This window comes from Python bivittatus, unplaced genomic scaffold, assembly GCF_059951505.1.
Source record: "Python bivittatus isolate LINGU-HERP-01145 unplaced genomic scaffold, Pbiv_v1 ctg000020_np1212, whole genome shotgun sequence".
NCBI classification, from domain to species: domain Eukaryota; kingdom Metazoa; phylum Chordata; class Lepidosauria; order Squamata; family Pythonidae; genus Python; species Python bivittatus.
Window position 1 is genome coordinate 46,837,607 of NW_028277030.1, and position 13,010 is coordinate 46,850,616.

Sequence of the window (13,010 nt, forward strand, 5' to 3'; positions counted from 1 at the left end):
AGTAATCTTCTAACTGAGAAAGCCTTAGCAAAAATTCATGGAGCATAGAATGAAAACTACTGGGTAAGTACACTTTTTTTTTAAGAACAGGTCTTGTGTTTCCACATTTAATAAACAATATGACCATGTGTTCGCTTTGATATGAATTTTTACTTTAATAGAAAATGAAAACATTATAAGAACATTCTGAAACAATGAATAACTCACATTTTTCTGTAATGGCTACTTCACAGATTTCTTTTAATCGTAACATAAGGAGCTGGTCTGCTACCACAAGAACATTGCAGATGAATTCCACATTTTGAGATTCTGGAAATCAGTGAAAAATTGTAATTTAAACAAGTTTCCAACTTACTGTCCATTGGCTAGTTGAACCAATATCACATTCTACCATTTGTAGTGTATTAATTCACTTGACACCAAATGTTTTCAAATGATTAGATTGGAATATGCAAGTTGTCCTCTAGAAGTACTTCTATTCCATTTTCCACAATAAATTATCTCTTTTCCTCTTTTCCTCATTTCAGCTTTCTGCAAACATATTTTTAAAATGACTTACTATTTTCAACAGCTGCTGTGGGGGAATGCAGGATGCTAATTTTAAACAAAGAGTTTCTCCCTCAATATTAATCCCATTTGCAATGGAATTTCATACCACAGTTTGGGACTATCAATACTACTTTCTTCTTTACTCCCAATTTCTACCTTATCCCTAATTATCTGCAACACAAAACTTCTCAAAGGATACCAGATTCCTATTAATTCCTATTGCTACTAATTCTTATTCTAGTAATGCAAAAGAAGTTAACGCCCTCACCTTTTACTGTAACAGCTTCATCTGTGTAGATATAATCCAGGATGACCTGCAGGATTTCAGATGGGAATGGCAACTCTAGAGATGCACAACGTGATGCCTAAATGAAAGGGAGTTTAAACAGACATTTCAAGTGCAAGTCCACTTTACGATCCAGGACAATTTTGCTAAAAACTTTCAGAAAAGTCTTCAGGTTTCAAAAGACATATGCTGCCCACACAAAATAACTATTAACAAATAAATACCTATGATTTTCAAATAATGAAGATCATTTACTTATTCTGTTGGTAGCCCACATTGGTACACATTATACGATAGATGATAATGTTTTCATTCTTGAAAATCAGGACGGGTTTTACCAAGTATCCAAAGTATACTTTTTCCAAGGCAACTGGGATAATATACATAGGTTTAAAGCTTCTTGCATTTTTGTATAAGAAGAACTAGAGCAGAAGTAATGTTTTTCAATCCTCAAAGACTACCTCCAGTTTCTACAGGAATTACGCTTCTGAAAGATGATGGAAGCCTATCCAGTGAAGAGACTTCACAGAATTATCTATTTCCAATGTGGCCAGTTGCCAGAAAGCAGGCTATGGCAGGGAATAAAACTAAAAAGCAGTTGGCAGGCTCTTCTGATAGCAGCTACAGTGGATTCATAGAACCTTTCTCTATGTTCTCATAGCATACAGTATGGGAATTAATGATACAGTACACTATATAGCATCCATGCCTCATCAATTGTTCTGAACTATCAAGCCAAATGCAAACAAAGGGGAAAAACTCACACGAACACAGCATCCTGCAGACATAACCGAATTATTTCAAACATTTTGGTAATGCTCCATTTTGGAAAATAACTGTAAGGGAGTCTACTAAATGCTCCATAGCTATTAGTCATCCACTGGCACTTTCAGTATACACAAACTTGAGAAAGACTCAATCTGACTTCATGCTTTCAAGATTTATTAGAAAAAGCTTTGGACATTCACACCATGAAAAGAATTCCCAATGCCATTTGGGGGGGCGGGGGGTACAGGGACTTGGATTACTGTTATCTAACACTAATATGTGCACACTATTAGTAATACTGACAAAGCCATGCACATTCAGGCACAGCACCAGGAAATTAAGTGCCAAATCTAGCAATGAATCAGTTGCCTCTATTAGCATTGCGAACAACCCAAGAAATCTCTATTTTATATTTTATTGTACTGGATGTTGTTTTTAACTTCCAGAGTTGTTTATGAGTTGGGTGACTTTAGAAATTTGAGTGATAAATTAAATAAATAAATGTGCTACTTAGCTAGCAACAGTCAAGCCTATAGAAAAAATCTATTCTATTGCAATCAGGAGAATAACAAGGAGCCCAAGCATTTCTATTCAAAAAAGAAAACACCCAGTAAAATGGAAATAAATGGAGGACTAGAGTGAAGAAGCAAATAATTTTCAGAAATAGGGATCAGGGGTTAATAAATGCAGTATCCTGAAGGCCTCATGGCTTAGCCAGATACATGGACTTGACTACCAGAGAATATATGACTGTATGAAAAGGTGACCTTGCTCCAAGCTCCAGATATCATCTGAGATTACATTGGCTGGCACAGTATGAAGAAAGAATTGTTGTTGTTGTTACAGTGGCTTCCTTGTCACAAATGCAATTTCTATAAAAGTTAACTATTCCTACTCTTCTAAAAATATTTTTAAGAAGGTCTACTAAGGATACTTTTGACAGGCAATGAGGATATTTTAATTTTCTTCCATGTGAACAGTTTTATTATTAACTGACTGTTTAATATTTCCTCTTTCCCGGAACATCTAAAGTTCCTTCCACTGAGCAAGGTCCTGTTTTCTATTATATACAAAAAAATGTCATTAAAATTCATCAATATAGTGCAGCTAATATTTAATACTAATTATACAGTGGGGCAAAAAAGTATTTAGTCAGCCACCAATTGTGCAAGTTCTCCCACTTAAAAAGATGAGAGAGGCCTGTAATTTTCATCGTAGGTACACCTCAACTATGAGAGACAAAATGGGAAAAAAATCCAAAAAATCACATTGTCTGATTTTTAAAGAATTTATTTGCAAATCATGGTGGAAAATAAGTATTTGGTCAATATCAAAAGTTCATCTCAATACTTTGTTATATATCCTTTGTTGGCAATGACAGAGGTCAAACGTTTTCTGTAAGTCTTCACAAGGTTTTCACACACTGTTGCTGGTATTTTGGCCCATTCCTCCATGCAGATCTCCTCTAGAGCAGTGATATTTTGGGGCTGTCGCTGGGCAACACGGACTTTCAACTCCCTCCAAAGGTTTTCCATGGGGTTGAGATCTGGAGACTGGCTAGGCCACTCCAGGACCTTGAAATGCTTCTTACAAAGCCACTCCTTCGTTGCCCGGGCAGTGTGTTTGGGATCATTGTCATGCTGAAAGACCCAGCCACGTTTCATCTTCAATGCCCTTGCTGATGGAAGGAGGTGTTCACTCAAAATCTCACGATACATGGCCCCATTCATTCTTTCCTTTACACGGATCAGTCGTCCTGGTCCCTTTGCAGAAAAACAGCCCCAAAGCATGATGTTTCCACCCCCATGCTTCACAGTAGGTATGGTGTTCTTTGGATGCAACTCAGCATTCTCTCCTCCAAACACGACGAGTTGAGTTTAGACCAAAACGTTCTACTTTGGTTTCATCTGACCATATGACATTCTCCCAATCCTCTTCTGGATCATCCAGATGCTCTCTAGCAAACTTCAGACGGGCCCGGACATGTACTGGCTTAAGCAGGGGGACACGTCTGGCACTGCAGGATTTGAGTCCCTGGCAGTGTAGTGTGTTACTGATGGTAGCCTTTGTTACTTTGGTCCCAGCTCTCTGCAGGTCATTCACTAGGTCCCCCCGTGTGGTTCTGGGATTTTTGCTCACCGTTCTTGTGATCATTTTGACCCCACAGGGTGAGATCTTGCATGGAGCCCCAGGTCAAGGGAGATTATCAGTGGTCTTGTATGTCTTCCATTTTCTAATTATTGCTCCCACAGTTGATTTCTTCACACCAAGCTGCTTGCCTATTGCAGATTCAGTCTTCCCAGCCTGGTGCAGGTCTACAATTTTGTTTCTGGTGTCCTTCAACAGCTCCTTGGTCTTGGCCATAGTGGAATTTGGAGTGTGACTGTTTGAGGTTGTGGACAGGTGTCTTTTATACTGATAACAAGGTCAAACAGGTGCCATTACTACAGGTAACGAGTGGAGGACAGAGGAGCCTCTTAAAGAAGTAGTTACAGGTCTGTGAGAGCCAGACATCTTGCTTGTTTGTAGGTGACCAAATATTTATTTTCCACCATGATTTGTAAATAAATTCTTGAAAAATCAGACAATGTGATTTTCTGGATTTTTTCCCCCATTTTGTCTTTCATAGTTGAGGTATACCTATGATGAAAATTACAGGCCTCTCTCATCTTTTTAAGTGGGAGAACTTGCACAATTGGTGGCTGACTAAATACTTTTTTGCCCCACTGTAGGTATTAAAATGATTTAAGTATCCATTCTTTAATCAGTTATGCAAAAGGCAAATATTTATTAGTGATTAGTTCTTTAGTGATTTTTATATTCTTAAAAGGATATAATCCTCTATGCTGTACGACATTATTTTAATTTACTCCATAAGCAATTACTTTCTCCACATAATCCCCAATAAATATTTTTGCAGAATTTTTTTTAAAAAGGGACTGGTAATGAATCTGCACACTCACCTCAATCCAAGAGTTGCTCAGCATGCTGTGAAAGTAATCTGAAAAGGAGACAGATCTCATTTTGACATGTATTAAAAAAGCACAGAATTATTAATAAAATAACCAAGCTACCTTACGTTATACCTACCAAGTCTTGCACATAGTACACATTTGTGGCATGGGAATTCCTTTCCATCTTTAGACTTCATAGTCACATCACAGAGGTATGAACTGAAAAAAAATTACAACATTGTATAGAATATAATGTAACATACAGGTGAAACTCGAAAAATTAGAATATCGTGCAAATGTTCATTTATGTCAGTAAGGCAACTCAAAAGGTGAAACCAATATATGAGATAGACGCATTACATGCAAAGCGAGATATGTCAAGCTTTACTTTGGTATAATTGTGATGATTATGGCGTACAGCTTATGAAAACCCCAAATGCACAATCTCAGAAAATTAGAATATTACATGACATCAATAACACAAGGATTGGAAATAGAACAATATCGGACCTCTGCAAAGTATAAGCATGCATATGTACTCAGTACTTGGTTTGGGCCCCTTTTGCAGCAATGACTGCCGCAATGCGGCGTGGCATGGATGCTATCAGCCTGTGGCACTGCTGAGGTGTTATGGAAGACCAGGATGCTTCAATAGCGGCCTTCAGCTCTGCTGCATTGTTCGGTCTCATGTCCCTCATCTTTCTCTTGGCAATGCCCCTTAGATTCTCTATGGGGTTCAGGTCAGGCGAGTTTGCTGGCCAATCAAGCACAGTAATCCCATGGTCATTGAACCAGGTTTTGGTACTTTTGGCAGTGTGGGCAGGTGCCAAGTCCTGCTGGAAAATGAAGTCAGCATCCCCATAAAGCTTGTCTGCGGAAGGAAGCATGAAGTGCTCCAAAATCTCCTGGTAGACTGCTGCGTTGACCCTGGACTTAATGAAGCACAGTGGACCAACATCAGCAGATGACATGGCTCCCCAAATCAACAGAGACTGTGGAAACTTCACACTGGACTTCAAGCATCGTGCATTGTGTGCCTCTCCATTCTTCCTCCAGACTCTGGGTCCTTGGTTCCCAAATGAGATGCAAAAGTTGCTCTCATCAGAAAAGAGGACTTTGGACCACCGGGCAACAGACCAGTTCCTTTTTTCTGTAGCCCAGGTAAGACGCTTCTGACGTTGTTTGTTGTTCAGGAGTGGGTTGACAAGAGGAATACGACATTTGAAGCCCATGTCCAGGATCCGTCTGTGTGTGGTGGCTCTTGATGCACTAACTCCAGCCTCAGTCCACTCCTTGTGAAAGTCCCCAACACTTTTGAATGGCCTTTTCCTGACAATCCTCTCCAGGCTGCAGTCATCCCTGCTGCTTGTGCACCTTTTTCTACCACACTTTTCCCTTCCACATAACCTTCTATTGATATGCTTTGATACAGCACTTTGGGAACATCCAACTTCTTTTGCAATTACCTTTTGGGGCTTTCCCTCCTTATGGAGGGTGTCAGTGATGGTTTTCTGCACAACTGCCAGGTCAGCAGTCTTTCCCATGTTTGTGATTCCTACTGAACCAGCCTGAGAGACCATTTAAAGACTCAGGAACCCTTTGCAGGTGTTATGGATTCATTAACTGATTAGAGTGGGACACTTTGAGCCTAGAATATTGAACCTTTTCACACTATTCTAATTTTCTGAGATTGTGAATTTGGGGTTTTCATAAGCTGTACGCCATAATCATCACAATTATACCAAAGTAAAGCTTGACATATCTCGCTTTGCATGTAATGCGTCTATCTCATATATTGGTTTCACCTTTTGAGTTGCCATACTGACATAAATGAACATTTGCACGATATTCTAATTTTTTGAGTTTCACCTGTATACAAATATTATACTAATTAATGAAATACAGTAGTTTATTCCTTACAAAGCTTAACATGTAAACACATAAGGTATTTATTTCAAAAAAATTAAAAGCCTGCAACCACAAAACAGTTTCATCCTTTTTTCAAATGTTAACCAAAGATGGAGCTGACAATCTTACAAGCAAGGTACAAGTTCAGGAAAAACTATCTTTATCTATAGTATCCTACAGTTTAGTACCCAGAGCTTCCATGCACGCAAGCATTAGAGGTATGCGAAGTATTTCAAATCTGAAATATTTTAAGCTTAAAATGGATTATTCCAACCACTGTGGGAGCATTCTGATGCTGTCTTACCTACACCAAAAGTATTTCAAGCTCAAAGCAGCCAGTGTAAGCTCAGAACACTTCTGGTAAGGTTGGAACCATCAATTTTGAATACAAAATATTTTGCACGCCAGTAATGAACACAATAAAATGAATGGCAGCTATCCAGAATATTTACAATCCGAGAAGCAGAGTACAGTGAAAATTGGAAGCAAACACCAAGTCCAAAAAACACTAACAATGCTAAGACAGAGGAGGAGACTGGCAACAGCCCAAGAAAGAGGAATTCTCTAAATGTACTAGAAGTATTCGGAGCTCACAATGGCTATTTTGAACTTGGAACACTCTCACTATAGGTGGAGCAGCATCAGATCATTCCCACTATGGTTGGAAATATTTTAAGCTTAAAATGTTTCAAATGTCCAACTTTCTTCAGCTGCATTCAGTATATTAACAGAGAGCCATTTTGCCTTTTTTAACTTTTTAAATTTCTGGATATTTTTCTATGCTCTGTCTTAAATGATGCCAGAGTTCTTCAGGCACTCTGTCAATTCTAGTCCATTAAATCTACTCTTTAGCTTTCTCACATAATCGCATGGAATACTGCTGAGGTTATATTCTTCTTGGTCTGATTTTTTTAAGCTGTAATTTTGCAAAAACAAGTTTGTGATCTGAACCAACAATCAGTGCCAGATCTTGTCCTTGCTGACTGAACAGAGATTCTCTCTCTTTGCTTGCTGAGTATATAGCCAATCTGATTTCAGTCTTGTCCATCTAGAGATGTCCATTTGTAGAGACATATCTAAATATCACCATATTATTGATTGGTTTGTTTAGCACTCAAATTGAGATTATTCTATCATTTCTTGGGTGTGCTGCAGAACTGACTTTGACTTCCTTTTGTTAACAGACACTCCATTATTTTATGGTCTTTTTGCCTGAAGTAGATCTGATGCTCCTCTGATATGTTCTATTTCATATCAATTTGCTGATTCCCAGAATGTCAATGTCCAGTATTGATATTTCTGCTCTGACAACATCATGTTTGCCTTGGTTCATCATTTTGCCAATGTTGCAATGCTCAACTTTCCTTTTGCTTCTGGTCACTTCAGGACTGGCTTCAATCCAGAACAAGCACCAGTGTTACTTATGTCAGCCCTCTGCTCTTCCCCAATAGCTTATTGGATACATTCTGACCCAAGAAGTAACCTAGTATCATACTGACACTGAACAGGCTGTGAGTGTCCATCTGGTTTTCTTGGCAGAATATTAGAGTGGACTGTCATTTTCTTTTCCAGTGGATCTTATTTAGTCTTATCCCTCTACTGTATTCCGCCTGTCATGGGTGACTCTTCTTGAAGGGCACACTCTCAATAGCATAGCTCATAGCCATCATTGAGATGTAAAATCCCTTCACCACTATAAAAGAACAATTCATGAAGAGGAGTTTCTGGATTACCCATTGGCTGATTTGGTCCTGTAATCCCCACCTCTCCCAGATCATATAAACTCACCATTTTTTCTGACTGAACTTTGGTTTGTTGCCTTTTTTGCTGTTCACAACATTAATTCTTCCATTTTCTATTCTGATTCCATCTAGCCTACATGGAAAATTTAAAAATTATTCACAATCACAGAAGAAAATCACTGTTATAGCAATAATTTATTTTGAAAGTAATAATATATAACCAACAGAAAGTTATCTGCCAATGTTCAATACATGGTATTTTTCCAGTATTGAGTGCATTTTTTTTTCAGGAATTAGAAAAATGTCTGCTTTTGCACATAGTTGTTTGTCTATGCTAGCAAAGTAAAAAGATTACTGAGGCTTCCTATAAACAGGGAAGCTAAACAGGATTTGTAGCATTGCTCCAAATCTTTGGTAAAAAGTCCATAGCTAATTGGTTCTAATTTTGTTATTATAATTTGAGTAGCATTGTAAATGCAGTAGAATTTTCACTGTCAACACACACAAACAGGATGCTACTTTTGCTATTGAGCTTTCTGCATGTTTGAAAATGAATTCAGCTGGATGGTTCAAAGAGCAAGGTGGAACCCTCCCCTTAAGAATATTTTCTGTTAGTACAACATTGATACAACACCATACACAATTAAATACAGAAAGCCACATGTTTTCAAGTATCTTTTCTGGAGGTACAGTCCTACCCATTACCAGATGCTTCAATATTGGGTCCAGGTATTTAACCTAAGGATTAAACTATTAAGGGGAAAAAAATCACACATACAAAATCATATAAAGGGATCACATACCTTGAACTTAAACTACTAAGACCAAATTTCTTTGCAGCAATTTGCAACATTTTAATAAGATTCATTTCTTCTCCCACATCTTTGCACTTTTTAGAAGTGGTTTTTGATTTACTCCTCTGTTTTTCATTCATCATCTGCCCTTGGTTGTGTCTATAAACCGCAAATGCAGACTTGTTATTAACATCCCCATGAATAGCTATTTTATTCAAGTTTGTAATTAAGTTGTCTTCATTCTCTTCCACTCTTTCTTTGTACACCATTCTGGGCCTGTAGCCATGAATCAGCATATCACATGAGTCTGTGTAAATGTACTGGAGAAGGTACATAAACAAGTCTGGATGAAGTTTCTCCATCACAAAAAGATCACAGCCAACATCATCTTTATCTTTACGGTAAAGGTCAGCAGAATCTAACCAACTCTGGTCTGATACAAAGAGTTTCCGGAAAAAATCAGAGCGCATTGCCAACATGTATTTGTGCACAGGAAACATCCTAGTGCCAACCTGGAAAGTTACGTCATGGATGGTGTCCATAACTTCAGCTTCTCTCAACAACTTTCCAAAATCTTCAGTAATGGTGGATCTTGACACATTTGGAATTTCATACAAACTGGAAGAAAAAAGTATATAAGCATTAATTTTTCAACAAATCTAGCTTTTAATATACCCTATAAAAATATTCAAGTTTGATGGAAAGAGAAAGCAACAACTTTAATGACAGGAATTTTTATCTTCTGATGAACATCAAAAGAAACAAAACCATGATGAAGGAATATGATCTTGTCCTTGACATACAAGTGCCTTTTAGATATGCACAAATATATCCACCTTTTGGAAGAGAGAATGTGGGAAGCTCTCAGCTGCTGACTGTAAGTATCTTGAATAAAGAGCATTCAGTTCATATCTATCTTTTAACAGTAACAAAAACATTTTCCCATTCTGAAGATTTAGCATACTGTCATTTACTGTATTTATATCCATATTTTTCTTAGTTTTTTTTTTAATTTAGCCCAATATTCTTTTATTTGCTGACAGCAAAGCTGGGCTCATCACCCCTCTGCTTAGTCAGGTAGAAGTATCTACATTACAACCTTGAATGCTAAATATTAATGAGGTAGGAGCTTGACTAATGTGCATAAAGGCATAATTAATCGATAGAAAGAATTCTCCATCCACTAGCACTATTCCCTCCAGCAGTTTCAAACATATTACTATATGTACTCAAACCTTGTTTTGGGATCTGATTGTAAAACAGCAAGATTACATCCATTAGGATCTGTGGTAATACTGACTGCTCTGTGAACAAAAGCAAGTTTCTCAAGTTGTATTCGTTCATATACATTGTTTCCATCATAAGATGAGAGATCACTTGACGAATTCTGAAGATTTGACACAATCTCTGTAAATACAGAAAAAGTTAATTAATTAGATGATCAGCAGAGGAATATTTTTATTCGAATAATTTTACTGATTCCTCTAAGGCTGAAAATTTATGGATTCATATTTTTATTAAGTTTCATATCTAGTTTGCTTTCTAAATTCTCCTAATCAGGCCCATAACCACAGGGGGGCTTGGTTTGCAGTCAGTTTCCTCTCTGGGCTTCTAAACTTTCACACACAAATTAGCAAAGTAAAGAGTTTAAGATTTCTAGAACTTTGCAAGTAACTTAAGAGTAAAGACAGACAATAATGATTATTCTTTTTCTTTAAGGGCTCTTAGATCTGAAGGCTACAACCTCTTTCCCCAAAGCCACTGCTACCAGCGATTTCTTATAATATTGGATTTTATTTATGAATTTCTTTATTTAAGCAAATGTATTAAGGGGCTGTCAGATTTAGGCACAAGCAAGCTCCATCTTAGGGCTTCTGTAAGGTCTGCAGCTCACACGGGCTGCCAGCTCAGACACAGCACACACATTCCCTCTAACCAGACTGCAGATATCTTCAATCCACATTTTTGATTGAAGCAAGGCTCTTGTTCATCTGCACTAGGACTTAGATTCCAATCCCTCTCTGTGTGCTAGAAAATGAAGAAGTGTTTAAAATGTTCTAAATTTCATTTTAAATCTTGCAGCAGAATTGGAGGAGGAAATGGAGAATCTTGGTACTATGCTTAAGAAGAGAAGAGAACCAACACGGTTCTGACCCTCTAACGGAAGCTGAAATCTACAAGAAGCTGGAAAAAGTCGGGGAACCACAGCAGAGAATTTTGCTTCAGGAATCCATTTATCTCTAAGGAAAAGATTAAAAAGTCAAGCAAAAAAATTGCATTAGAAATTTGATATTTATCTGTCTTTCTGGTACTAGTTAAGCCTTGCTGTCTCTTGTGCTTATTTTTTCTGTGGAAGTAGGATGTGTTGTCTCATTATTCCTATGATGAGCTATAGCCAAGTTTTAGGGTTTTTTTTTTCTTTATTAACTTCTTATGAGCTGAAAGGTATCCTAGAAGCAGTCTCTATTCTAATCTCACCAATTTTAGCAGACCGCTGCCATCTTGTGGTAGGTCTAGAACACTACACACTTTTTTGCATGTATATAAACATCATCATCATCATCATCATCATCATCATCATCATCATTATTATTGAATACAGAAAACTATACCAGCAAGAAAAAAAGATAAAATAGAGGTTATACAGTGAAAAAAACCCTAGGTATATTGTGGTGTTTAAAATAAACAAAGCATGACAAAAAAGAGAAAAACAGGATAAGTAACAAAAAAGAGAGACAAGATGCATAGAATACTCATTGATATTGCTATAAAATTAAGTTCTTAAGTTGGCATTTTTTAAAATGTTATTTTATTAAATTGCAAATACATTACAGTAGAGTGAAACAGCTTATTAGCTATATCTACTCTCTATCATGTGGACAAGTATATTATTTTTAATAATTATAGCAGAGAGATACTGAAAGATAGAGATTGGGGAAATGATAATTTTGATTTTGGATCTGAAATGTATAAAAAGCCTCAAGCTAATCAAGAACATAAGAACACTGTTGTATAAAATAGGTACTGCAGAAATTAAATTGAGGATCAATTAATATTAAATTACTGCAGAACCAAGTGCAATTCAGGGGGTAAAAAATCTCTAAATGGTACTAAAGCCATCACAGCCATTGATCACAAAACTCAACTTGGTAGGCATCATATTTAGACTTAATTTGGTGTGAAACACCAAAAGTGGGAGAAAGAAGCCTATCTCATACCATGTATAGGACCAGGATTTTTATCAATAAACACTTTTCAGGGTGTTAACCCTTCTTTTTGAATGAACAAGATAAATGGATCATTTTACTCATGAGGCAACAAGATAATTTAGGAAAAGAAAATGGGTAGCTTTAGTCCTGGGAAAAGCATCAAAGTACACTGGAGATCCTGACCTAGTGATAGATCATGATGTATGATCTTGGAGACTAAGCAATTCCTGAATCAGTCCTTGATCTGAACTAAAAGCCAAAAATGAACTGAGGCCCCAAACCTAAAAAGAGACAACTAATGCCAACTAAACTGCTTTTAAAGTAAGGGTTACATGTTTCCTATCTTTCTTAAAAAAAAAAAAAAGTTTGATTTTGTTTATCTCTTGTGAGATTGGTCTATTGTCTCCAAAGAGGAAAAGACTGAACTTCCAGGAAGTAGCATTCAAGGAATTCTCTCATGTTTTCCCATTCTGACTTCTCAATTGCTAGATCAGGCAGCATAGGTGGTGAAAGTTCTATCTCTCCATCCACAGCTGGTTCATAGTCTTTAAAAAGGCTGCCCGTAACCCAGGTTAGGGGGAGGACCCCAGTTTACATGTTCCCTGGAAGACAGATGGTAGGAAACCTAATTTACCAAGCTACTATTCCAAAAAGCAGAAAGTAAGATTAGGGTGCGAAGACCCAGAGGGTCTCTCAAAAAGGAGGTCTAAAACCTGCACCACCATAGCCTCATATGAGAGACCACTGAAAACAAACAGGAAAAGAAAGGACTAACTTTCAAGTTTAACACATTGGATTTT

The 13,010-nt window shown here is 37.3% G+C and overlaps 1 protein-coding gene across 1 annotated transcript in view; it reads right to left on the reverse strand.

Annotated features, from left to right (window-relative positions):
• The window catches only part of IBTK (inhibitor of Bruton tyrosine kinase), a 73,541-nt gene that overhangs the window by 27,846 nt on the left and 32,685 nt on the right, over window positions 1–13,010 (reverse strand). The window contains exons 11-17 of the mRNA XM_088138010.1: window positions 10,237–10,408; window positions 9,011–9,619; window positions 8,254–8,340; window positions 4,694–4,776; window positions 4,567–4,604; window positions 818–914; window positions 208–309 (exon numbers count right to left, since the gene is read on the reverse strand). Of these exons, the coding sequence (XP_087994136.1) occupies window positions 208–309; window positions 818–914; window positions 4,567–4,604; window positions 4,694–4,776; window positions 8,254–8,340; window positions 9,011–9,619; window positions 10,237–10,408 (1,188 nt within the window). The remainder of the gene's footprint in view (window positions 1–207; window positions 310–817; window positions 915–4,566; window positions 4,605–4,693; window positions 4,777–8,253; window positions 8,341–9,010; window positions 9,620–10,236; window positions 10,409–13,010) is intronic.